The sequence below is a fragment of the Anomaloglossus baeobatrachus genome, chromosome 3 (genome assembly GCF_048569485.1).
Source record: "Anomaloglossus baeobatrachus isolate aAnoBae1 chromosome 3, aAnoBae1.hap1, whole genome shotgun sequence".
Classification (NCBI taxonomy): Eukaryota; Metazoa; Chordata; class Amphibia; order Anura; family Aromobatidae; genus Anomaloglossus; species Anomaloglossus baeobatrachus.
This window is the reverse complement of record NC_134355.1, coordinates 46,164,130-46,190,110: the sequence shown is the minus strand read 5'-3', so window position 1 is coordinate 46,190,110 and position 25,981 is coordinate 46,164,130. Positions and strand designations below refer to the sequence as shown.

General features: G+C 52.7%; 1 protein-coding gene across 1 annotated transcript in view; it reads left to right on the top strand.

The window, feature by feature from the left end:
- Nucleotides 1-25,981, top strand: part of UTP25 (UTP25 small subunit processome component) — a 57,317-nt gene that overhangs the window by 26,442 nt on the left and 4,894 nt on the right. The window contains exons 7-10 of the mRNA XM_075339172.1: nucleotides 15,084-15,300; nucleotides 17,196-17,398; nucleotides 18,845-19,027; nucleotides 19,164-19,276. Coding sequence (XP_075195287.1) covers nucleotides 15,084-15,300; nucleotides 17,196-17,398; nucleotides 18,845-19,027; nucleotides 19,164-19,276 — 716 coding nt within the window. The remainder of the gene's footprint in view (nucleotides 1-15,083; nucleotides 15,301-17,195; nucleotides 17,399-18,844; nucleotides 19,028-19,163; nucleotides 19,277-25,981) is intronic.

Below are 25,981 nucleotides of genomic sequence, written 5' to 3'. Positions count from 1 at the left end.
CTTCCATTCACGTAGCCACATGGCCCTGCGGGCTGCCACCGAATTGGCGGATGCTACCGCTGTACGGCTCGCAGAGTCCAGGAACGGCCTTCATGGCGAAGGACGAAAAAACCTACGCTTGAGAAGCCAAGGACACAACCTGCGGGGCAGAGGTACGTGCAACCGCATTAATCTCAGCCAGAGAAGCTGAGATAGCTTGGAGTGCCCTCACGGCTGCGAAGGCCGGAGCAAAAGATGCGCCTATGGCTTCATAGATGGATTTCATCATAAGCTTTATTTGCCTGTCAGTGGCATCCATGAGAGATGAACCATCTGCCACTAATACTACGGATCTAGCCGCCAGCCTGGAGACTGGAGGATCCACCTTGTGACACTGAGCCCAACCCTTAACTACGTCAGGGGGGAAAGGGTAACGTGTGTCATTAAGGCGCTTAGTAAAGCGCTTGTCCGGAAAGTTCTGTGCTTCTGGACAGCCTCCCTGGAGTTAGAGTGATCGAAAAACGCACTCCGTGTACATTTGGGAAACCTAAACTGGTGTTTCTCCCGCTGTGAAGCCGACTCCTTCATAGGAGAAGATGGGGAAGAGAGGTTTAGCACCTGGTTGATGGACGCTATAAGGTCATTTACTATGGCGTCCCCTTCAGGTGTATCCAGATTGAGAGCAACGTCAGGGTCAGAGCCCTGAGCTGCGACCTCCGCTTTATTCTCCCGAGAGTCCTCAAGCTGAGACCCCGAACAGCGTGATGAAGTCGTGGAAGGTTCCCAGCGAGCCCGGTTAGCCTGTCTGCGGCCGCGGTCCGTGTCGGAGTTCTCACCGTGGGATCTGGGTGTTACCCCAGGAGCCCCTTGTTGTACCGACCCAGAGGGGCCTGGGAGCGATGAACTCACAGCGCCCTGGCCCTGTGTTACCGGTTTGGACTGCAAAGCTTCCAGTATCTTAGCAGCCCCTCTGTTCATAGACTGGGCCATGGGATGTGAAAGCGACTCAGAGAGTTGCTCAGTCAAACGTGCAAACTCTGTCCCTGCCATCTGTGCAGTGGAAACCAGTGGTACCACCTGAGCCAAGGGTCCCACCAGTGCCGGAGGCTCCGGCTGAGTGAGTGCCCCAGGGGCCAAGCATTTGTACACAATGATAGGTGGAACCTGCCGGCAATATAGCCGCACAAGAGGTACAGGTTGGAAAGAAAACCTGTGCCTTGGCACCCTTACTGTTTGCGGACGACCTGCTGTTGTCACCTCTTAGTAATCAGCGAGGGTATATAGCCAAAAGCAAATAGTGCTGCCGAACAGTGAAATCATATACCATATAAATATATATATATATATATATATATATATATATATATATATATATATATATATATATATATATATATATATATATATATATATATATATATATATATATATATATATATATATATATATATATATATATATATATACACTTCGGCACCCAAGGGGGGCCAGCACCCGATTGGGAAACTGGTGCCCCACAGTGCACAGTGAGGGGGGAGGAGGATACCAAGTATGCTCCAGCCCTCACTGCCGACGTCCAGTCGGCCGTCCCGTCGTTACCCCTGACTGGCAGGCCCGGGAACGGGAGAATATGGTACTAGGCCGCAAGAGCCGGGGACTAAAGTTAAAAACGCGGCCGGCAAACAGGCGCGGTCGGCGCGGTAGTCCCGGTCTCACAAACCACACAGCAACAGCTGCGGCGTTTGTAACCCAGGTGCTGCATGCAGCGTCCCCAAAGGGGACACAGAGTACCTTATGGATGCAGGGCTCTGTCCCTGATGATGTCCAGTCTCCTGTCCGTCAGAATCCCCCAGGGGCTGCGGATGGAGCCCGGTCCCAGTGCATGGCGACCGGTTAGGAACCCCCTCTCCCAGAGCTGCAGAGTACATTCTGAGATCCTCCACCGGCAGAATCATACTGAGACCCATATAACAATGGCTGCCGGCGTTCCGAGGGGAGGAGGGAGCCGAGGGCGGAACCACAAAAGTGCGGGAATCTGTGCCCCATAGTGATCAGTGAGGGGAGAGGAGGACAGCGAAGTGTGCTCCAGCCCTCACTATCGGCGTCATACCGACCGTCCCGCCCTTCCCCCTGACTGGCAGGCCCAGGGGCGGGAGTTTAATACACTAGGCCGCAAAAGCCGGGGACTAAAGTAAAAACCGCGGCCGGCAAACAGGCACGGTCGGCGCGGTAGTCCCGGTCAAAAAAAAAACCACACCGCAGTCGCTGCAGCGTCTGAGGCCAAGGTGCTTCATGCACCGTCCCAAAGGGGACACAGAGTACCTGGAGATGCAGGGCCATGTCCCTGACGATACTCAGTCTCCTGTCCAGCAGATTCCCCCAGGGGCTGCGGAGGGAGCCCGATTCCAGTGGCTGGATGACCGGTTAGGATCCCACTTCACCCAGAGCCCCTAAGGGATGGGGAAGGAAAACGGCATGTGGCTCCAGCCTGTGTACCCGCAAAGGGTACCTCAACCTTAACAACACCGCCGACTCAGTGGGGTGAGAAGGGAGCATGCCGGGGGCCCTGTTAGGGGCCCTCTTTTCTTCCATCCGATATAATCAGCAGCTGCTGCTGACTAAAATGTGGAGCATTGTGTGAGTGTCAGCCTCCTTCAACACAAAGCATAAAACTGATGGGCCCGTGATGCACGGGAGGGTGTATAGGCAGAGGGGAGGGGTTACACTTTTTAAAGTGTAATACTTTGTGTGGCCTCCGGAGGCAGTAGCTATACACCCAATTGTCTGATTGTCTGGGTCTCCCAATGGAGCGACAAAGAAAAATACTTTTCTTTGTCGCTCCATTGGGAGACCCAGACAATTGGGGTGTATAGCTTCTGCCTCCGGAGGCCACACAAAGTATTACACTTTAAAAAGTGTAACCCCTCCCCTCTGCTATACACCCTCCCGTGCATCACGGGCTCATCAGTTTTTATGCTTTGTGTTGAAGGAGGCTGACACTCACACAATGCTCCACATTTTAGTCAGCAGCAGCTGCTGATTATATCGGATGGAAGAAAAGAGGGCCCTAACAGGGCCCCCGGCATGCTCCCTTCTCACCCCACTAAGTCGGCGGTGTTGTTAAGGTTGAGGTACCCATTGCGGGTACACAGGCCGGAGCCACATGCCGTTTTCCTTCCCCATCCCTTAGGGGCTCTGGGGAAGTGGGATCCTATCCGGTCATCCAGGCACTGGGACCGGCCTCCCTCCGCAGCCCCTGTGGGATTCTGCCGGACAGGAGACGGAGTATCTCAGGGACAGGGCCCTGCATCTACAGGTACTCTGTGTCCCCTTGGGGACGGTGCATAGAGCACCTTGACCTCAGACGCTGCAGCGACTGCGGTGATTGGTATGACGCCGGGACTACCGCGCCGACCGCGCCTGCTTGCCGGCTGCGGTTTTAACTTTAGTCCCCGGCTTTTGCGGCCTAGTGCCTTACACTCCCGCCCCCGGCCCTGCCAGTCAGGGGAAAGAGCGGGACGGTCGGTCTAACGCCGACAGTGAGAGCTGGAGCACACTTGGCTGTCCTCCTCCCCCCTCACTAAGCACTCTACGGCACAGATCCCCGCACAGGTACTCGGTGTCCCCTTGGGGACGGTGCATGGAGCACCTTGGCTCAGATTTGGCAGCGACTGCGGGGTTGGTACGGGACTACCGCGCCGACCGCGCCTGCCTGCCGGCCGCGGTGTTTAACTTTAGCCCCCGACTTTTGCGGCCTAGTGCCTTAGACTCCCGCCCCCAGACCTGCCAGTCAGGGGGAAGGGCGGGACGGTCGGGCTGACGCTGACAGTGAGGGCCGGAGCACACTGGGCTGTCCTCCGCCCCCCTCACTAATCACTCTACGACACTGATCCCCGCAAGGTACTCAGTGTCCCCTTGGGGACGGTGCAGGGAGCACCTTAGCCTCAGACTTGGCAGCGCCTGCGGGGTTAGTACAGACTACCGCGCCGGCCGCGCCTGCTTGCCGGCCGCGGTTTTAACTCTAGCCCCCGGCTTTTGCGGCCTAGCGCCTTAAACTCCCGCCCCCGGCCCTGCCAGTCAGGGGGAAGGGCGGGACGGTCAGTCTGAGGCCGACAGTGAGGGCTGGAGCACACTCGGCTGTCCTCCGCCCCCCTCACGTTTCACTCGGGGCACCAGATTCCCGCACTTTTGGGGTTACGCCCACGGCTCCCCCCTCCACTGTAAACGCCGACAGCCATGTTTTTAAGCAGCACACACTGCTTGAGCGGTCGGTACGCCAGGGGGCTTCTTCTCGGTGCTGGGCCCCCTAGAGTGCTGAACTGTATATATAGATATATAATGTTTGTATGCATTTTCACAGTTCGACTGTACATATGTATCCCTCAGTGATCACTGTGAACATTGCTCGGGCCATGTGGCACTCGCTCAGCCGGAGCCGGGGGCACTGGTTGAGCTCCGCCGGCGTCCCCTGTCCAGGCGGCAGGGACAGAGTTGCAGCTTTTGCTGAGAAACTCTGAGTCATTTTCACTATCCATGACTCAGGCTATGGACAAATGGTCTGCTAAGATACTTGGAGCTTGCAGTCCAGACCGGCCCCTTACACAGGCCCCGGGCACTGCGGGATCGCCCCCAGGCCTCTCTCGGTCTGCGACGAAGCGTGCTCCTGGGGTGGCCTCTAGTTATTACGTGGTGGACTCCAGCATGAACCGCAGTCCCAGACCGGCTAAGCGGCCTTGCTTAGAATCTTCCCCGACTTCATCAAGGGTCTCAGCTTGAGGACTCTATAGAGGACGAGGCAGAGGTCGCAACCCAGGACTCTGTCCGGACGTGGCTCTCAAGGCTTCAGAGATGCTGTCCAGAAGCACAGGGCTTTCCCAGACAAGCGTTTTTACTAAACGCCTTATAACACACGTTGTCCCTTCCCCTCTGACGTTGTTAAGGGTTGGGCTCAGTGTCCCAAGGTGCCCCTCCAGTCTCTTGACTGGCGGCTAGATCAGTAGTAGCAGTGGCTGACGGTTCAACGCTCAAGAATGCCACGGACAGGCAGAGCTCCTAATGAGATCCATCTATGAAGCCATAGGCGCGTCCGTTGCCCCAGCCTTTGCAGCAGTGTGGGCACTCCAGGCTATCTCAGCTGCTCGGTCTGAGATTAATGCGGTCATACTCTGCTCCGCAATTAGCGTCTTTGACGTCTCAGGCGTCGGTATTTTCATCCTCCGCCGTGCATGCTGTCCTGGACTCGGCTAGCCGTACAGCGGTAGCATCCGCCACTCCGGTGGCAGTCCGCAGGGCCATGTGGCTACGCGAATGGAAGGCAGATTCTGCTTCCAGAAGCTCTTGGAGACCTCAGCACCCTCAGCTAGGTCCCAATCCTCATCGTCCAACAGGCCACAGAAGAGCCAGAGAACCTCTTCTGCAGGGCGGTCCAGGTCAGGGGAGCGGTCCCCACATATCCAAGACCGATGGATGAGACATTCTGTCTTACGGTTACAGGATAGAGCTCAGTTCTCGTCCTCTGACTCGTTTCTTCAGAGCATCTCCGCCCCCCGAGCGAGCCGATGCACGTTTTCAGGCGGTGAACACTCCGACGGCAGGAGGAGTTGCGATCCCCATTCCCCTTCAAGAACGTAGTCACGGTTTTTACTCCAGCTTGTTCGTGGTACCAAGATAGGACGGATCACTCCGCCCCGTTCTGGACTTCACACTGCTCAACAGACAGAGAACCTGACGGTTCCGGATGGAATCTCTCCGCTTTGTCATCGCCTCGATGGCCCAAGGAGACTTCCTAGCATCAATCGACATCAGGGATGCTTATCTCCATGTGCCGATTGCACCAGAGCATCAACGCTTCCTGCGTTTCGCCATCAGGTCGAGTCTTCACCAAAGTCATGGCAACAGTGGTGCCGGCCCTACACTCTCATGCCTCGTGTTGGAGTTTCATACTCTCTCAGCAATAGTGAAGCTTCCGCTGCATAAACAGCGCTCAATACAGACAGGGGTGCACTCTCTCCTTCGGACCCAGTCACACCCCTTAAGGCGCCTCACACACTTCCTAAGGAAGATGGTGGCAGCAATGGAGGCAGTTCCCTTGCGCAGATTCGTCTGCGTCCGCTTCTATCGGACACCGCAAATGGGACAGATCGACGTCCCTAAACAAGAACGCCTCTTTTTCCCTTGCAAATCTTTTCGGCCCCAGCCGGGGCTGTGGTCACGACGGACGCGAGTCTGTCAGGGTGGGGAGCGGTCTTCCTCCGCCACAGGACACAGGGAACCTGGACTCCGACAGAGTCTTCCCTTCAGATCAATGTTCTGGAGATAAGGGCAGTGTCTCTAGCCCTAAAGGCGTTCCAGCGGTGGCTGGAAGGCAGGCAGATCCGAAGTCAGTCGGACAATGCCACGGCGGTTGCGTACATCAACCACCAGGGCGGCACACGCAGTCGTCGAGCCTTCCGAGAAGTTCGGCGGACTCTGCTGTGGGCGGAAGCCACAGCCTCCGCCACCTCCGCAGTTCACATCCCGGGCGTAGAAAACTGAGAAGCAGATTTCTCAGTCGCCAGGGCATGGAAGCAGGGGAATGGTCTCCTCACCCGGACGTGTTTCTAGAGATCTGTTGCCGCTGGGGAACACCGGACGTCGATCTAATGGCGTCTCGGCACAACAACAAAGTCCCGGCATTCATGGCTCGGTCCAAGGATCACAGAGCTCGGGCGGCAGACACGTTAGTTCAGGACTGGTCGCAGTTTCGACTTATGTATTTCCTCCTCTGGCTCTACTGCCCAGAGGGTTACGCAAGATCAGGTCAGACTGCCGCCGCACCATCCTCGTCGCTCCAGACTGGCCGAGGAGATCGTGGTACCCGGATCTGTGGCACCTCACGGTGGGTCAACCGTAGGCACTCCCAGACCGACCAGACTTGCTGTCTCAAGGGCCTTTTTTCCATCTGAATACTGCGGCCCTCATCCTGATGGTGTGGCCATTGAGCCCTGGCCCCTAGCGTCATCAGGGTTATCTCAAGGAAACAACGTCCGCCGAGATTTAGCCCAGGACTTGGAGGATCTTCTTATCCTGGTGCTCTGATCAGGGTTTTCCTCCCTGGCCGTTTGCCTTTTCCACTTTTCCCTTCTTTCTTTCACTTCTTCAATCCGGAATGGACAAGGGCTTGTCTCGGCTCTCTCAAGGGACAAGTATCGGCGCTTCCGTGTTTTTTCAAAAGCGTCTAGCCAGGCTTCCGCAGGTCCGCACGTTCCTGCAGGGGGGTTGACCACATAGTCCCATATTACGAGCGCCCGTTCGCACCCTGGGATCTTAACAGGGTGCTGACGACTCTTCAGAAGCCATTTTCTTTGTCGCTCCTAATTGGGAGACCCAGACAATTGGGTGTATAGCTACTGCCTCCGGAGGCCACACAAAGCATTACACTTAAAAGTGTAAGGCCCCTCCCCTTCTGCCTATACACCCCCCGTGGGATCACGGGTTCCTCAGTTTTCAAGCTTTGTGCGAAGGAGGCTGACATCCACGCATAGCTCCACTGTTTAGTCAGCAGCAGCTGCTGACTATGTCGGATGGAAGAAAAGAGGGCCCATACTAGGGCCCCCAGCATGCTCCCTTCTCACCCCACTCTTTGTCGGCGGTGTTTAAGGTTGAGGTACCCATTGCGGGTACGGAGGCTGGAGCCCACATGCTGCATCCTTCCCCATCCCCCTTAGGGCTCTGGGTGAAGTGGGATTTTACCGGTCTCCAGGCACTGAGACCGTGCTCCATCCACAGCCCCTGGGATCTGCTGGACATGGAGCTGAGTATCGTCAGGGACATGGCCCTGCTACATTAAGGTACTCTGTGTCCCCGAGCAAATCGCGCACACACACACCAGCATTGCTGGGTGTGTTAGTGCGGCCGGGACAATAGCGCTGTGCGCGTGTGCCACGCTATCTTCAGCTAGCTGAAGGAGTTAATGGTTTGGAAACGGTCGCGCCGGCCGCTGCTGTCAGTTTTAACTGCGGCGCGGCTGGGACTTGTGGTTCGCCGGGGACTTCCGCGCTCGCCGTGCATATTTGACGGCCGCGCTTACTACTACAGTCCCCGGCTTTTTCCGGCCTAGTTCGTTTCGTTCCCGCCCCCAGGCCTGCCAGTCAGAGTGGGGGCGGGACGCTGTGCAGAACGTCAGCGCCGAGGGCTGGAGTTTACTTTACATACTCCAGCCCTCACACTGAACACAGTGAGACGCTGGTTTCCCGCTCTTCGTCTGAGGCACGCCCACGGTCCGCCCCTCTTCACTGAACGCCGGCAGCCATTCCTGACGTGCTGTTTGAGCTGGAGAAGGGGAGACAAGTTATGGGAGACCCAGGCACGGGATTCTAGCGACCACACACCCGCTTTCAGCGGGCGGTAAGCGACACCTCTGGTGCCTACCCCACTTGTGCTGCAGTGTTCATTTGTATTTTTATGCTATACATTGCACTGTACTGGCGCTGGTAATTCTTCACTATATACCCTCTTGGATTGCTCTGAGACAACAGCATGTCGTCCGCAAAACCAAGGGTGCCTAGGCACAGGCTTTCTATGCTGCCTGTACCGCATGTGGGGCTACTCTACCGGCAGGTTCCACTGACCCCCCATTGTGTGCAGTGCTCGGCCCCTGTGGCACTTGTTCGGCCGGGGCCTCTGCTAGAGGTGACCCAGGGAGAACCACCTGTGAATACTGTCCAGGTGACGGGGACAGAGTTTGCAGCTTTGCTGATAGATTATCCGTGACTATGACTAAAATCCTAGAAACTTTGCAGTCTAGACCAGTAACGCAGACCATGGGCACGGTTGAATCACTGTCCCCTGGTCCCCCTCATTTGGAACAGCTCCGGGCTCCGGAGGTGTCCCATGCATTCCAGGGTGACGGCTCTGACACGGACGACAGTCCCAGACAGCCTAAGAGAGCTCGCTATGAGCGGCCCCCTACATCATATCACTGGTCAGGCTCTCAGCAGGAGGATTCTCTGTGTGATGAGCCGGAAATAGCTGATCAGGATTCTGATCCCGAGATACTCCTGATGGTGACGCCATAGTGAACAATCTTATCGCGTCCATCAATAAAATGTTGGATATTTCTCCCCCAGCTCCTCAAGTGGAGGAGTCAGCTTCACAGGAGAAATTCCATTTCAGATTTCCCAAGCGGAAATTAAGTATTTTTCTGGACCATTCTGTCTTTAGAGAGTCAGTCCAGAAACACCACGCTTATCCAGATAAGCGTTTCTCCAAACGGCTTAAGGATACACGTTATCCCTTTCCTCCTGATGTTGTCAAGAGCTGGACCCAGTGTCCCAAGGTGGATCCCCCTATCTCCAGGCTTGCGGCTAGATCCATAGTTGCAGTGGAGGATGGGGCTGCACTTAAAGATGCCACTGACAGACAGATGGAGCTCTGGTTGAAATCCATCTATGAGGCTATCGGCGCGTCGTTTGCTCCTGCATTCGCAGCCGTATGGGCACTCCAAGCTATTTCAGCTGGTCTTGCACAGATTGACACGGTCACACGTACATCTGTTCCGCAGGTGGCATCCTTAACCTCTCAAATGTCTGCATTTGCGTCTTACGCGATTAATGCTGTCCTGGACTCTACGAGCCGTACGGCAGTGGCATCTGCTAACTCCGTGGTTTTACGCAGAGCCTTGTGGTTAAGGGAATGGAAAGCAGATTCTGCTTCCAAAAAAAAAATAAATGTTTAACCAGTTTGCCATTTTCTGGTGACCGGCTGTTTGGTGAGCGCTTGGATGAAATCATAAAACAGTCCAAGGGTAAGGATTCATCCTTACCTCAGCCCAGACAAGACAAACCCCAACAGAGGATGGGACAGTCGGGGTTTCGGTCCTTTCGAGGTTCGGGCAGGTCCCAATTATCCTCGTCCAAAAGGACTCAAAAGGATCAGAGGAGTTCAGATTCTTGGCGGGCTCAGTCACGCCCAAAAAAGACAGCCGGAAGACCCGCTACCAAGGCGGCTTCCTCATGACTTCCGGTCTCCTCGGTCGGTGGCAGGCTCTCCCGCTTTGGCGACATTTGGCTGCCACAGGTCCAAGACCGTTGGGTGAGAGACATTCTGTCTCACGGGTACAGGATAGAGTTCAGTTCTCGTCCTCCACCTCGATTCTTCAGAACGTCTCCGCCTCCCGACCGAGCCGATGCTCTCCTGCAGGCGGTGGGCACTCTAAAGGCGGAAGGAGTGGTGATCCCTGTTCCTCTTCAAGAGCAAGGTCACGGTTTTTACTCCAATTTGTTTGTGGTACCAAAAAAGGACGGGTCTTTCCGTCCCGTTCGGGACCTAATGCTTCTCAACAACCACGTGGGAACCAGACGGTTCCGGATGGAATCCCTCCGATCCGTCATCGCCGCAATGTCTCAAGGAGATTTCCTAGCATCGATAGACAGCAAGGATGCTTATCTCCACGTACCGATTGCTCCAGAGCATCAGCGTTTTCTACGCTTCGTTATAGGAGACGAACACCTTCAGTTCGTAGCCCTGCCTTTTGGTCTGGCGACAGCCCCACGGGTCTTCACCAAAGTCATGGCAGCTGTAGTTGCAGTCCTACACTCTCAGGGACACTCCGTGATCCCTTACTTAGACGATCTGCTGGTCGAGGCGCCTTCTCAAGAGGCATGCCAACACAGCCTGAACGTGGCGCTGGAGACCCTCCAGGGTTTCGGGGGGATCATCAACCTTTCCAAGTCGAATCTAACCCCGACCCAGTCGATAACATATCTTGGCATAGGGTTTCATACTCTCTCAGCGGTAGTGAAGCTTCCGCTTGTCAAATAGCGTTCATTGCAGACAGGGGTGCAATCTCTCCTTTACGGTCAGTCACACCCCTTGAGACGCCTCATGCACTTCCTAGGGAAGATGGTGACAGCAATAGGGGCACTCCCTTTCGCGCAGTTTCATCTGCGTCCACTACAATGGGACATTCTCCGCCAATGGGACGGGAGGTCGAGGTCCCTCGACAGCAACGTCTCTCTCTCTCTCAGGCGGCCAAGGATTCTCTTCGATGGTGGCTGCTTCCCACCTCATTGTCGAAAGGGAAATCCTTCCTACCCCCCTCCTGGGCGGTAGTGACGACAGATGCGAATCTGTCAGGGTGGGGAGCAGTCTTTCTCCACCACAGGGCTCAAGGTATGTGGACTCAGCAAGAGTCCACTCTTCAGATCAACGTTCTGGAGATCAGAGCACTGTATCTTGCTCTACAAGCCTTCCAGCAGTGGCTGGAAGGCAAGCAGATCCGTATTCAGTCGAACAACTCCACAGCGGTGGCATACATCAACCACCAAGGAGGAATTCGCAGTCGGCAAGCCTTCCAGGAAGTCCGGCGGATTCTGACGTGGTGGAAGACACGGCTTCCACCATATCCGCAGTTCACATCCCAGGCGTGGATAACTGGGAAGCAGACTTCCTCAGTCGCCAGGGTATGGACGCAGGGGAATGGTCTCTTCACCCGGACGTGTTTCAAGAGATCTGTCGCCGCTGGGGGATGCCGGACGTCCACCTAATGGCGTCTCGGCACAACAACAAGGTCCCAGTTTTCATGGCATGGTCTCACGATCACCGAGCTCTGGCGGCAGACGCCTTAGTTCAAGATTGGTCGCAGTTCCGGCTTCCTTATGTGTTTCCACCTCTGGCTCTGTTGCCCAGAGTGCTGCGCAAGATCAGGTCCGACTGCCGCCGCGCCATCCTCGTCGCACCAGACTGGCCAAGGAGGTCGTGGTACCCGGATCTGTGGCACCTCGCGGTAGGCCAACCGTGGGCACTACCAGACCGACCAGACTTGCTGTCTCAAGGGCCATTTTTCCATCAGAATTCTGCGGCCCTGAACCTGACTGTGTGGCCATTGAGTCCTGGATCCTAGCGGGTTCAGGATTGTCTCAAGAGGTCATTGCCACCATGAGACAGGCCAGAAAACCTACCTCCACCAAGATATACCACAGGACGTGGAAAATATTCTTGTCTTGGTGCTCTGCTCAGGGAGTCTCTCCCTGGCCATTTAGTTTGCCTACTTTTCTTTCCTTCCTGCAATCCGGGTTGGAAAAAGGTTTGTCGCTCAGCTCCCTCAAGGGGCAAGTCTCAGCGCTATCTGTATTTTTTCAGAAGCGCCTAGCACGACTTCCTCAGGGACGCACGTTCCTGCAAGGGGTCTGTCATATCGTCCCTCCTTACAAGCGGCCGTTAGAGCCCTGGGATCGGAACAGGGTTCTAATTGTTCTTCAGAAGCCGCCTTTCGAGCCTATGAGGGATGTTTCCCTTTCTCGCCTTTCACAGAAAGTGGCCTTTCTAGTAGCGGTCACGTCTCTCCGGAGAGTGTCCGAGCTAGCAGCGCTGTCATGCAAATCTCCCTTCCTGGTGATTCACCAGGATAAGGTGGTCTTGCGACCTATTCCGGAGTTTCTCCCTAAGGTGGTATCCCCGTTTCATCTTAATCAGGATATCTCCTTGCCTTCCTTGTGCCCTCATCCAGTTCATCAATGTGAAAAGGATTTGCATTGTTGGATCTCGTGAGAGCGCTCAGGATCTACATTTCCCGCACGGCGCCCCTGCACCGCTCGGATGCACTCTTTGTCCTTGTCGCTGGTCAGCGCAAAGGGTCGCAAGCTTCCAAATCCACCCTAGCTCGGTGGATCAAGGAACCAATTCTTGAAGCCTACCGTTCTGCTCGGCTTCCGGTTCCCTCAGGGCTGAAGGCCCAGTCTACCAGAGCCGTGGGTGCGTCCTAGGCATTACGACACCAGGCTACGGCTCAGCAGGTGTGCCAGGCGACTACCTGGTCGAGTCTGCACACTTTTACCAAACACTATCAAGTGCATACCTACGCTTCGGCGGACGCCAGCCTAGGTAGACAAGTCCTTCAGGCGGCGACGGCCCACCTGTAGGGTAGGGCTGTTTTTACGGTCCTATCACGAGGGGTTATTATACCCACCCAGGGACTGCTTTTGGACGTCCCAATTGTCTGGGTCTCCCAATGGAGCGACAAAGAAGAAGGGAATTTTGTTTACTTACCGTAAATTCCTTTTCTTCTAGCTCCAATTGGGAGACCCAGCACCCGCCCTGTTTGCTTAGGGATTTTGGTTGGTTCGGGTACACATGTTGTTCATGTTGACTGGTTTCGGTTCTCCGATGTTCCTTCGGATTGAATTTGTTCTTAAACCGGTTATTGGCTTTCCTCCTTCTTGCTTTGGCACTAAAACTGAGGAACCCGTGATCCCACAGGGGGTGTATAGGCAGAAGGGGAGGGGCCTTACACTTTTAAGTGTAATGCTTTGTGTGGCCTCCGGAGGCAGTAGCTATACACCCAATTGTCTGGGTCTCCCAATTGGAGCTAGAAGAAAAGGAATTTACGGTAAGTAAACAAAATTCCCTTCTTTCGAGCCGATGCGGGAGGTCTCTCTATCTCGCCCTTCGCAGAAGGTGGCCTTCCTAGTGGCAGTCTCATCACTCAGGAGAGTGTCTGAGCTAGCAGCGCTATCATGCAGAGCCCCCTTCCTGGTGTTTCACCAGGATAAGGGGTTCTGCGTCCGGTCCCGGACTTTCTCCCTAAGGTATCCCCGTTTCATCTCAAGCAGGATATCTTCTTACCCTTGGGCCCTCATCCAGTTCACCAATGTGAAAAGGATTTGCATTTATTAGATCTGGTGAGAGCACTCCGGCTCTACATTTCTCGCACGGCGCCCCGGCGCCGGTCGGATGCGCTCTTGTCCTCGTCGCGGGCCAGAGTAAGGGATTTCAGGTTTTCAAGTCAACCTTGGCTCCGTGGATCAAGGAACCGATTCTTGAAGCCTACCGTTCTTGTGGGCTTCCAAATTCCTGCAGGGCTGTAAGCCCATTCTACCAGAGCCGTAGATGCTTCCTGGGCATTGCGACGCCAGGCTACGGCTCAGCAGGTGTGTCAGGCGGCTACCTGGTCGAGTCTGCACACTTTCACGAAACACTATCAGGTACATGCCTCTGCTTCGGCAGATGCCATCCTAGGTAGGCGACTCCTTCAGGCGGCAGTTGCCCACCTATAAGAGGGGGCCGTTTTCGGCTCTTTTTATCGAGGTATTCTTTTACCCACCCAGGGATTGCTTTTGGACATCCCAATTGTCTGGGTCTCCCAATGGAGCGACAAAGAAGAAGGGAATTTTGTTTACTTACCGTAAATTCCTTTTCTTCTAGCTCCTATTGGGAGACCCAGCACCCGCCCCTGTTCCCTTCGGGCTGTTGTTCTTTGTGTACACATGTTGTTCATGTTGAATTGTTCTTTTGGTTCATGGTTTCAGTTCTCCGAACATCCTTCGGATTGAATTTACCTTAGACCAATTTATAAGTTTCCTCCTTCCTGCTTTGGCACCAAAACTGATGAGCCCGTGATGCACGGGAGGGTGTATAGCAGAGGGGAGGGGTTACACTTTTTAAAGTGTAATACTTTGTGTGGCCTCCGGAGGCAGAAGCTATACACCCCAATTGTCTGGGTCTCCCAATAGGAGCTAGAAGAAAAGGAATTTACGGTAAGTAAACAAAATTCCCTTCTTTATAAAGATCTCTTTATCAATGCTTTTAGATGCAGGGATTAGCAATATGCAGCCGGAACTGCTTGTGGTTCTGAATGCATATTGCACCTGACAGGTTCCCTTTAAAAATCATCCATATGTCTAGATATTTCTGTTACAGCGCCCCCTGCTGTTCTTTTGATTTCTTTGCAGAACGTCCATCTAAAGTATTCAGTGTTGGTAAAAAGGCGCCTATTCTATTTTGGATTTTCACTTTGTGACCTGTACAATTGGAGAGAGCGCTCTAAATTGGGACTGAGCATGTGCGACCACCAGCACTGGACATATTAGGTGGACGTGCTTAGAGGGAACCCAAAGCATATAAGGGGGCGCCATAGGATATGTCAGGGATGACTATCTCCATTGTGTTCGCCTTAGTTATGTCCACAGTCCTATACTTCATCTACTATATAACGTTGCAGATAGACATAGCTATGGAGGGGCCAAAGGGACCCCTCACACCCAACAGCTGGAAGTGCCGTCCGATAGATTTTTATAATGTGTTGGCTGCTACTTTTTAATTTTTCCCAATGGCTTTACTCTCCGCAGGTCCTCATAGTCCTGCCGTTCCGTGAATCTGCCCTGCGAGTGGTGCAGCTTTTAATTACCCTTCTGGAGGGGTCTGGCGAAAAGATAGAAGTGAGCAACAAGAAGAGATTCAAGAAAGAGTTTGGCTCGGATCCAGGGGACAGGCCTCCCAATCTGAAACGGCCCGAGGATTATGAAGCCATATTCGCTGGGAACATTGATGATCACTTTAGGATAGGTGAGAGTTAAGGATGACAAGTGGGGTAGTGCACATCGGAGGGCTGGAGGGGGCAAACTGGTGGTCTTCATCAGGGTCCTCGCTGCCACCACAACACCTCTTCCCCCCAGGATTGTGTTTTAAGGGTTTTGTTCATGGGTGACAGACCCTCTGCTGCTATTGACTGTGCCATCTATGGGGTTAAATGGATGTGATTTGAGTTCTCTCTAATCCTGGCTTTTGCCACGTTACCCCATATCCAGTAACAGCCGGGCTTGTCCTCCGATCACAACGGCATGTGTGGGGCAATCTGCAGCAGTCTTCAAAGTAAAACATGAATGTGCCGCAACGTGTGCATTGAACAGCCGAGAGGTTTAAATCCCCCACCACCCATCGATTTTAATCTCGTTAGACTAATTTAAAAAAATATTGACACCTTTTTTGGGGCCTTTATTTTTTTATTTATTGCATTTTCAGATTTTTTTACAATACAGTTTCAGTAAAAAGCATTTTACCGTATTTTTCGGATTATAAGACACACTCTTGTTCCCCCAAATTTTGGGGGAAAGTAGGGGGTGCGTTTTATAATCCGAATATACAGATTATATACTGCAGGGCCCAGGGGAGGTGGGGGCAGCTCTGGAGCGGTGATGGGGGCTGAGGCAGGCTGGTGGAGGCAGCGGGAGATCTCCGGCTCATATAAGATGCACAGCCACTGTCCATCACTGTGGTGCTTAAACCGCACCGCGGTGATGGGCTGGGGGAGCGGTGCATATTGTATGTACCTGCGCCCTCCTTTGATGGCACATGCCCCCTTCCTGTTTTAGATATGGCCCCCATGCTGCTGCCCATACAAAAATAAAAAAGCTTTACTTACCTCCTGCGTGTCTCCCCGGTCTCCCTGCTGCCTCTGATCAGGCACGCAGAGATGATGTAACTCTGCTGTGCCGATCACATGACCGGCACCGAGAAGCAGGAAGTGCAGGAGCTCAGCAGCACGGAGGGAGACACGAGGGAGGACAGCGCTGGAGAAGGTAAGTAAAGAGTTTTTTATTTTACTATGGGCAGCAGCATGGGGGCCATATCAAACATAGGGGGACGTGTGCAATCCATAGAGGGATAGAGGGTCATGGGCAGCACAGGGGGACGTGTGCCATCCATAGGGGACGTGTGCCATCAATGGGGATGTGTGCCAGCACAAGGGGGCTATATTCAATTTAAGGGGGCTAATTTTAGGATGGGGGGGGGGGCGCTATGAGGGACATTTAACCTATATGATTTGTTAGACGGACACTGGCATTATAAGACTGACCCCATTTAACATTAAAAAAAAAATTCTCTTTTCCTTCACCAAATTTGGGGTGCGTCTTATACAGCGAAACATACGGTATTTATTTTTTTTACAAACTTTTTTTTCCCCTAAGCAATACTGGCTGCAGAATGAGTTAACCGAGATTCTGTCAGTGAGCTCAATCTGAGTGTTTAGAATTTTTGTATTTTTTTTTTTTTCTTTTTCTTTTCTATAAAGCTTCTCTGTGCTTAAGACCACAGATGACACAAACGTTGTGCTGTACCTTTATGTGATCCTACATTAGCGTAGAGCTTAGAGAAGTTAAGAAAAACACATTAAAAAAAAAAATCCATGTGCTCGTTCAGAATGAACTCGCTGTCTAATTCCCAGTTAACTCATTCTGCAGCCACCAATGTGCAGGGAAACACACACAAAAAGTGCAATAATTTTAGTGAAATACAATTTGCAAAAAAATGTTTCCCTACAGAAATGGGAACACTGCAGAATAAAAAATGTGGACCCCTCCGACCACCTCAGTGCGGGTTTTGACCCTGATGACTGAAGCCATTACAATGATTTCTTCCTTGGTAGCAGAAAAAGAGTAAATCTTGTTTCCCTTCATCAGGAGTGTCCGTCCTGCAGAAGAGCATGAGGCTGTATTCTCCCTTCTACTCCTCGGACATCATCATCGCTTCTCCCCTGGGGCTGCGGACCATCATCGGTAGTGAAGGCGAGAAGAAGAGGGATTTTGATTTTCTCTCTTCCATAGAAATTCTTGTCCTCGATCAGACGGACATCTACCTGATGCAAAACTGGGAGCACGTGCTGGTAAGCGAGCCGCATCATGATTTCCCTAATTTCTTGAATACACCTCATTGATGTTTCTAATATAATTGATAATTAGAATTGCAAATAAAGTGGATGCAGCTTTGATGTGGTCTGTGGTCATAAATCAGCTGAGAAAAAAAGTGAGATGAGCATCAAAAACTCCCATCATACAATCCTAAACAGCTCACTGATGAATCCTCAGTTAACTCAGTTGTAGCCAGCAAATTGTCATTGAATCACAGAGAATATAGAAGTCTAAATCTTTAATGGACTTCAAATGCAAAAATTATTAATTATTAGCCCCAATTCATAGAATATAGAAGTCTAAATCTTTAATGGACTTCAAATGCAAAAATTATTAATTATTAGCCCCAATTCATATATATGCAAGTGTGTCTCTCGCTCGCTCTCTTTTCTCTCTCGCTCGCTCTCTTTTCTCTCGCGCTCGCTCTCTTTTCTCTCGCGCTCGCTCTTTTCTCTCGCGCTCGCTCTTTTCTCTCGCGCTCGCTCTTTTCTCTCGCGCTCGCTCTCTTTTCTCTCGCGCGCTCGCTCTCTTTTCTCTCGCGCGCTCGCTCTCTTTTCTCTCGCGCGCTCGCTCTCTTTTCTCTCGCGCGCTCGCTCTCTTTTCTCTCGCGCGCTCGCTCTCTTTTCTCTCGCGCGCTCGCTCTCTTTTCTCTCGCGCGCTCGCTCTCTTTTCTCTCGCGCGCTCGCTCTCTTTTCTCTCGCGCGCTCGCTCTCTTTTCTCTCGCGCGCTCGCTCTCTTTTCTCTCGCGCGCTCGCTCTCTTTTCTCTCGCGCGCTCGCTCTCTTTTCTCTCGCGCGCTCGCTCTCTTTTCTCTCGCGCGCTCGCTCTCGTTTCTCTCGCGCGCTCGCTCTCGTTTCTCTCGCGCGCTCGCTCTCTTTTCTCTCGCGCGCTCGCTCTTTTCTCTCGCGCGCTCGCTCTCTTTTCTCGCGCGCTCGCTCTCTTTTCTCGCGCGCTCGCTCTCTTTTCTCTCGCGCGCTCGCTCTCTTTTCTCTCGCGCGCTCGCTCTTTTCTCTCGCGCGCTCGCTCTCTTTTCTCGCGCGCTCGCTCTCTTTTCTCTCGCGCGCTCGCTCTCTTTTCTCTCGCGCGCTCGCTCTTTTCTCTCGCGCGCTCGCTCTCTTTTCTCGCGCGCTCGCTCTCTTTTCTCTCGCGCGCTCGCTCTCTTTTCTCTCGCGCGCTCGCTCTTTTCTCTCGCGCGCTCGCTCTCTTTTCTCTTGCGCGCTCGCTCTCTTTTCTCTCGCGCGCTCGCTCTCTTTTCTCTCGCGCGCTCGCTCTCTTTTCTCTCGCGCGCTCGCTCTCTTTTCTCTCGCGCGCTCGCTCTCTTTTCTCTCGCGCGCTCGCTCTCTTTTCGCTCTTTCTTTTCTTCTCTTCTCTTCTGTACAATACATGATCCATATGTAACTTATTTTGCGCCTCTTCTTGCAGCACCTGATGTCTCACCTGAATCTTCAGCCGTCAGACTCCCACGGCGTGGATTTCTCTCGTGTCCGCATGTGGAGCCTCAGCAACTGGGCCAAGTACTATCGTCAGACGCTGCTGTTTAGTGCCGTGCAGGACCCCCAGATAAACTCCATCTTTAATAAGCATTGCTGTAATTACAGCGGACAGGTGGGTGCAGCGAACACGTCCACGCCAGATATCGGCGCCGTGGACTTTGTATCCGTAGATGGGACAAAACATTCAAATCATCGCTGATTTCGACAGGATTGGGGAAACCTTTTACCTTTCACTTGTTCCCATTCAGGTGGCGGTGAGAAATGTGCCTGCGACAGGCTCCATATGTCACGTCATGGTGCAGCTTCCCCACGTCTTCCAGCGTCTGGAGGCGGACAGCGTGCTCTCTGTGATTGATGCCCGGTAAGATTAAGGCGCTGATATGTGCTTCCTGTAATGTTCTGTATTATTATATAAATATTATTTATTTATTTCTTTATGATAGAAAAAAGGGGAAATTGGACATATCTTCACACAACTCCTCCCAAAAAAGGCCGGACAAAATTGTTGGCATCTTTCCAAGATTGTGGGTGAAAAAAACTTGGGGTAAAAAAGCTGTTTCAAGCAGGTTTTGCTCATTCAATCTCACCTGTGACAAGTAACAGATGTGGACAATATGGAAATCACACCTGACACCAGATAAAGAGGGATATGTTGACTCAATCTTTGCTTTGTGTGCCACACTAAGCATGGAGCACAGAAAGAAGAGACGTCTGAGGACTTGAGAACCAAAATTGTTGAAAAATATCAAGAATCTCAAGGTTCCAAGTCCATTTCTAGAAATCTTGATGTCCCTTTGTCCACAGTGCGCAACAGAATTAAGAAGTTTACAACCCACAGCACTGTAGCTATTCTCCCTGGATGTGGATGGCAGAGAAAAATTGATGAAAGGTTGCCACGCGGGATAGGATAGTCCGGATGGTGGATAAGCAGCTCCAATCAAGTCTCAGATATTCAAGTTGTCCTGCAATCTCAGGATGCATCAGTGTCAGTGTCAACTATCCGTCCACATGTGAATGAAATTAAACGCTATAGAGGAGACCCAGGAGGACCCCACTGCTGACACAGATCTAAAAAAAGTTAGACTGCAATTTGCCAAACTGTACATGAGTAACCAAAATCCTTCTGGGAAAGCGTTTTGTAGACAGATGAGACCAAGATAGAACTTTTTGGTAAACCACATCATTCTACGGTTTACTGAAAATGGAATGAGGCCTATAAAGAAAAGAGCACAGGACCTACAGTCACATATGGTGGAGGTCAGATGTTTTGGGATTGTTTTGCTGCCTCTGGCACTGAGAGCCTTCAGTGTGTGCAAGGCATCATGAAATCTGAAGATTACCAAAGGATTTTGTGTGGCAGTGTAGTGCACAGTGTCAGAAAGCTGGGTTTGTGTCCTAGGTCATGGGTCTTCCAGTAAAACAATAACCCCCAAACACTTCAAGAAACCCCCAGAAATGGAAGGAAACAAAGCGCTGGAGAGTTCTGAAGAGGCAGCAATGAGTCCGGATCTAAATCCCATTGAAACCTGTGGAGAGATCTTAAAATTACTGTTAGGAGAAGAGAAGACGCCTTGAAACATGAGAGACCTGGAGCACTTTATAAAGAAGAGTCCAAAATGCCAGGTGAGAGGAGGAAGAAGCTCAATGATGGTTATAGGAAGTGATTGATTGCAGTTATTTATTCCAAAGGGTGACCAACCAAATATTAAGCTGAGAGTGCCAACAATTTTGTCCGGATCATTTTGGGGGTTTTGTGTGAAATTCTGTCCAATTTTCCTTTTTTCTCTGTTTTGGAATACACACACAAGAAATAAGAAAATTTGTAATTGCAATAAATTTCTCGGAGAAATACTTCATTTTCTGGAACAATTTCAAGGGTGCCAACACTTTCGGCCATGACTGTAACAAGTTTTTAAAATAAAAATTATTAATAAATATAATAATATTTATATATAGCGCTATTCATTCCACAGCGCTTTATATACATTGGTAACACTGTCCCCATTGGGGCTCACAATCTAGAGTCACTATCTGTATGTCTTTAAAGTGTGGGAGGAAAGCTGAGCACCCGGAGGAAACCCACGCAAACACGGGGAGAACATACAAACTCCTTGGTGGGATTTGAACCCAGGACCCCAGCGCTGCAAGGATGCAGTGCTAACCACTGAGCCACATTAAGAACACAAAGGCAAATAGTACCCTTGATGGCTCTCCTTGTAGCTCTTTGCTACTCTCTCCTGCCTGGACATTGATGGGATCAGCACTTCTGCTGTAAAGTCTTTCATTGGTGGGATTCCTGCTATTGCACGGGTCCTGCGTACAGTGAAGATGTGGTCACCTTCCATTGGAGTAGTTGTGAGTCTTCGTTATGTTCTATCTGTGTCACTATGTTCCACCCTAGGGTGGGTACTGGTATATGGAGCCAGCTTAGGAGCAACGTTTTTCACTTCATTCGGGTCAAGTGCCATCTGTGTTATACAGATGTGCCGCCATGGCGCAGACCGGGGTGCTCGGATCCGGCGTGGTCGTGGCTCGAGGGGTCCGGACCCGGGCTCGGCAAACACTCTGATCCTTGAAAAGTGGATTATTTACAGGGGAGAAGTTTGTGACGCCACCTGCGGGTTGCGGTTATGGGAGTACCACCGCTGCTGGAAGGAGTACCGGGGCAGATGGTGTGGAGCAGCAAGGTGTCAGTCCCTCCACAGGTAGGGAAGGCCCCAGCCTCAGAGGTGGTGGTGGAATTGGGAAGGCAGGGATCAGGGTACTCACTGCGGTAGTCATGGTATTGGATGAGGTTTATAAAGGAAACACACACACTGCAGGTAAACCAAAGTGTCTGTGCATCCATTCACTACAGGGGAGCCCGTCCAGGTGTCCACTCCCACCGGTGTCACTGGGTAATCCGGATCCGGCCTCCGTGCACAATTTTAGTGTTCCCTTGGTGTGAAGCTGTTAGGGCCCCACTACCTATATTTAGTGTAGCTGTCCTCTTGATGGCTGGCGCTTGGGATCTCAGTGGGCTGCGTTACTGGAAAGCCCTATCCTCCGCGGTGTGCTGATGCCTTCAATCTCTGAGCTCTTAGGGAAGTTCGTGAAGATATTCTCCCTCCCAGGTTAATCATCAGGACGGATGAACCTGCTCCTGACCTAGGGTCCTGTACCCCACTGTGCTTGGTATCGGTAAGTTCTTTTGGGCTTGCTGATGCCGACAGTCCTCTTAGACTGTGTCTGTCACACCCCTTTCCAATGTCACTGCTACCGTTCTCTGACTCCTCTCGTCCCGGACCACCGTCTGCGACCCAACCTTGGTCTCGGTCCCCGGGAGCTACAACTCCCCAGCTCCTCACTCTTTGAGGGCTTTCACTACTCTCCTGACTTCCACCCTCCCACCAGTCTGCTTGACCCCTAGGTGGGTGGCACTATTCCAGTTTAACCAATTCACTGGTGTGTCTGACAGGTCATGATGTGAGGTGTGGTTGGGATTTGTGGTGCTGATGGTAGTGACACTGATTGTTGGGAACCTGGAACCATGGGGGGTAGGCCCTGTACCCTAGGGAAAGGATGCAGTTTCCTGTAGCACCCTGATGTACTCAGGGGCGCTACACAGCCAACACCTGCCTCTATAAAAGCATCAAACGAAACCGACTCCGTAAATACTGTGGACCATCTGACAGCGGCATTTAAGTGGCGCAATCTTGGTGCAACAGCAATTACCAAACGCCACATCCCCACAGACACTAAGAAATGCAATGGCATTCGGGGGGAGGGGGTTAAATTAATATTTCTTTGTCGCTCCATTGGGAGACCCAGACAATTGGGTGTATAGCTTCTGCCTCCGGAGGCCACACAAAGTATTACACTTAAAAGTGTAAACCCCTCCCCTCTGCTATACACCCTCCCGTGCATCACGGGCTCCTCAGTTTTCATGCTTTGTGCGAAGGAGGCTGACATCCACGCATAGCTCCACATCTTAGTCAGCAGTAGCTGCTGACTAGGTCGGATGGAAGAAAAGAGGGCCCATATTGGGCCCCCAGCATGCTCCCTTCTCACCCCACTCTGGTCGGCGGTGTTGTTAAGGTTGAGGTACTCATTGCGAGTACATAGGCAGGAACCACATGCTGTTTTCCTTCCCCATCCCTATAGGGCTCTGGGTGAAGTGGGATCCTAATCGGTCTCCAGGCACTGGGACCGTGCTCCCTCCGCAGCCCCTGGGGAATCTGCTGGATAGGAGCCGAGTATCATCAGGGACAAGGCCCTGCTACTGTGAGGTACTCTGTGTCCCCGTGGGGACCGCGCATGGAGCGCTTGTGCCATACACACTGCAGCACTGCTGGGTGTGTTAGTGCGCCGGGGACTACCGCACCGGCAGCGCTTATATGCCGGCCGCACTTATAACTTTAGTCCCCGGCTTTTGCGGCCTAGTTTCGCTTATTCCCGCCCACAGGCCTGCCAGTCAGGGGAAGGGCGGGACGCTGCACAAGACGTTAGTGCTGAGGGCAGGAGCATACTCTGTATCCTCCTCCCCCCTCACTCAGCACAGTGGGGCACTAGATTCCCGCACTTTCTAGGGCACGCCCACGGCCCCCTCCTCCCCACAGAACGCCGGCAGCCATTCCTGTCAGCAATTCTGACGCTGGAGAGGAGAGACAACACTGGGAGGCCTAGGCAGGGATTCTGGTGATCACACAACCGCTTTTGCGGTCGGTAAGCAGCACCTGAGGTGCTGGCCCCACTGAGTGCCGAAGTGTAATATATATATATATATATATATATATATATATATATATATATATATATATATATATATATATATATATATATATATATATATATATATACTTGTATGCTTGATTTACACTGTATGGTCGCACTGTGCATTTTTGGCTACTACTGGAGAAGCCGTACAGTCCAGGCTGGTGATTCAGCCCGGGCACTGTTCAATCATTAAACCGCCCCCGGACCTGCCAGTCAGGGGGAAGGGCGACACAGTCGGGCTGATGCCGACAGTGAGGGCCGGAGCACACTTCGCTGTCCTCCGCCCCCCTCACTAAGCACGCTGATCCCCGCAAGTTACTCAGTGTCCCCTTGGGGACGGTGCAGAGAGCACCTTGGCCTCAGACTTGGCGACCACCGCGCCGACCGCGCCTGCTTGCCGGCCGCGGTCTGTAACTTTAGCTCCCGGCTTTTGCGGCCTAGCGCCTTAAACTCCTGTCCCTGGCCCTGCCAGTCAGGGGGAAGGGCGGGACGGTCAGTCGGAGGCTAGCAGTGAGGGCTGGAGCACACTTGGTGTCCTCCGCCCCCCTCACTTTTCACTCAGGGTACCAGAGGGGGTTATGCCCACGGCTCCCCCCTCCACTGTATACGCCGACAGCCATATTTTCAGCAGCACATACTGCTTCAGGGTCGGTTCACCAGGGGGTTCCTTCTCGATGCTGGGCCCCCTAGAGTGATGAACTGTATATGTGATGAACTATATATATGGATATATAATGTTTGTATGCAGTTTCACAGTTCGGCTGTACATATGTATCCTCAGTGGTCACTGTGAACATTGCTCGGGCCATGTGGCACTCGCTCAGCCGGAGACGGGGGCACTGGTTGAGCTCCGCCGGCGTTCCCTGTCCAGGCGGCAGGGACAGAGTTGCAGTTTTTGCTGAGAAACTCTCTGGGCCATTTTCACTATCCATGTCTCAGGCTATGGACAAATGGTCGGCTAAGAGACTAGGAGTTTGCAGTCCAGACCGGCCCCTTACACAGGCCCCGGGCACTGCGGGATCGCCCCAGGCCTCTATCGGTCTGCGACGAAGCGTGTTCCTGGGGTGGCCTCTAGTTATTACGTGGGAACTCCAGCACGAACCGCAGTCCCAATCCGGCTAAGCAGCCTTGCTTGGAATCTTCCCCGACTTCTCCAAGGGTCTCAGCTTGAGGACCCTCTAGAGGATGGGGCGGAGGTCGCAACCCAGGACTCTGTCCGGACGTGGCTCTTAAGGCTTCACAGATACTGTCCAGAAGCACACCTTCCCGGACAAGCGTTTTACTGAACGCCTTATAACACACGTTGTCCCTTCCCCTCTGACGTTGTTAAGGCTTGGGCTCAGTGTCATAAGGTGCCCTCCAGCCTCTTGACTGGCGGCTAGATCAGTAGTAGCAGTGGCTGGCGAGTCCACGCTCAAGAATGCCACGGACAGACAGATAGAACTCCTAACGAGATCCATCTATGAAGCCATAGGCGCGTCCGTTGCCCCAGCCTTTGCAGGGGTGGGCACTCCAGGCTATCTCAGCTGCTCTGTCTGAGATCAATGCGGTCTTCCGGTGCTCCGCAATTAGCGTCTTTGACGTTTCAGGCGGTGGTATTTTCATCATCCGCCGTGCACAGAGAACCTTTTCTGCATCCAGGTCAGGGGAGTGGTCCCCACATGGCCAAGACCGATGTAGGAGGCATTCTGTCTTACGGTCACAGGATAGAGCTCAGTTCTCGTCCTCCGACTCGTTGCTTCAGAGCATCTCCGTCCCCCGAGCGAGCCGAGGCACGTTTCCAGGCGGTGAACACTCCAAAAGCAGGAGGAGTTGCGATCCTCGTTCCCCTTCAAGAACGTAGTCGCGGTTTTTTACTCCAGCTTGTTCGTGGTACCAGATAGGACGGATCACTCCGGCCCGTTCTGGACTTCACACTGCTCAACGGACAGGGAACCTGACGGTTCCGGATGGAATTTCTCCGCTTGCCATCGCCCTTGATGGCCCAAGGAGGCTTCTTAGCGTCAATCGACATCAGGGATACTTATCTCCACGCGCCGATTGTACCAGAATATCAGCGCTTCCTGCGCTGCGCCTAGCGGTCCTACTATCTCAGGCAATGTACTGGTCAAGGCCCCCTCTCGGGTGGCATGGCATCACAGCCTGAACATTGTTCATACTCTATCAGCGATAGTGAAGTTTCCGCTGGACAAACAGCGTTCACTACAGACAGGGGTGCAACCGCTCCTTCGAGCCCAGTCACACCCTTTGAGGCGCCTCATGCATTTCCTAGAGAAGTTGGTGGCAGCAATGGAGGCAGCTCCGTTTGCGC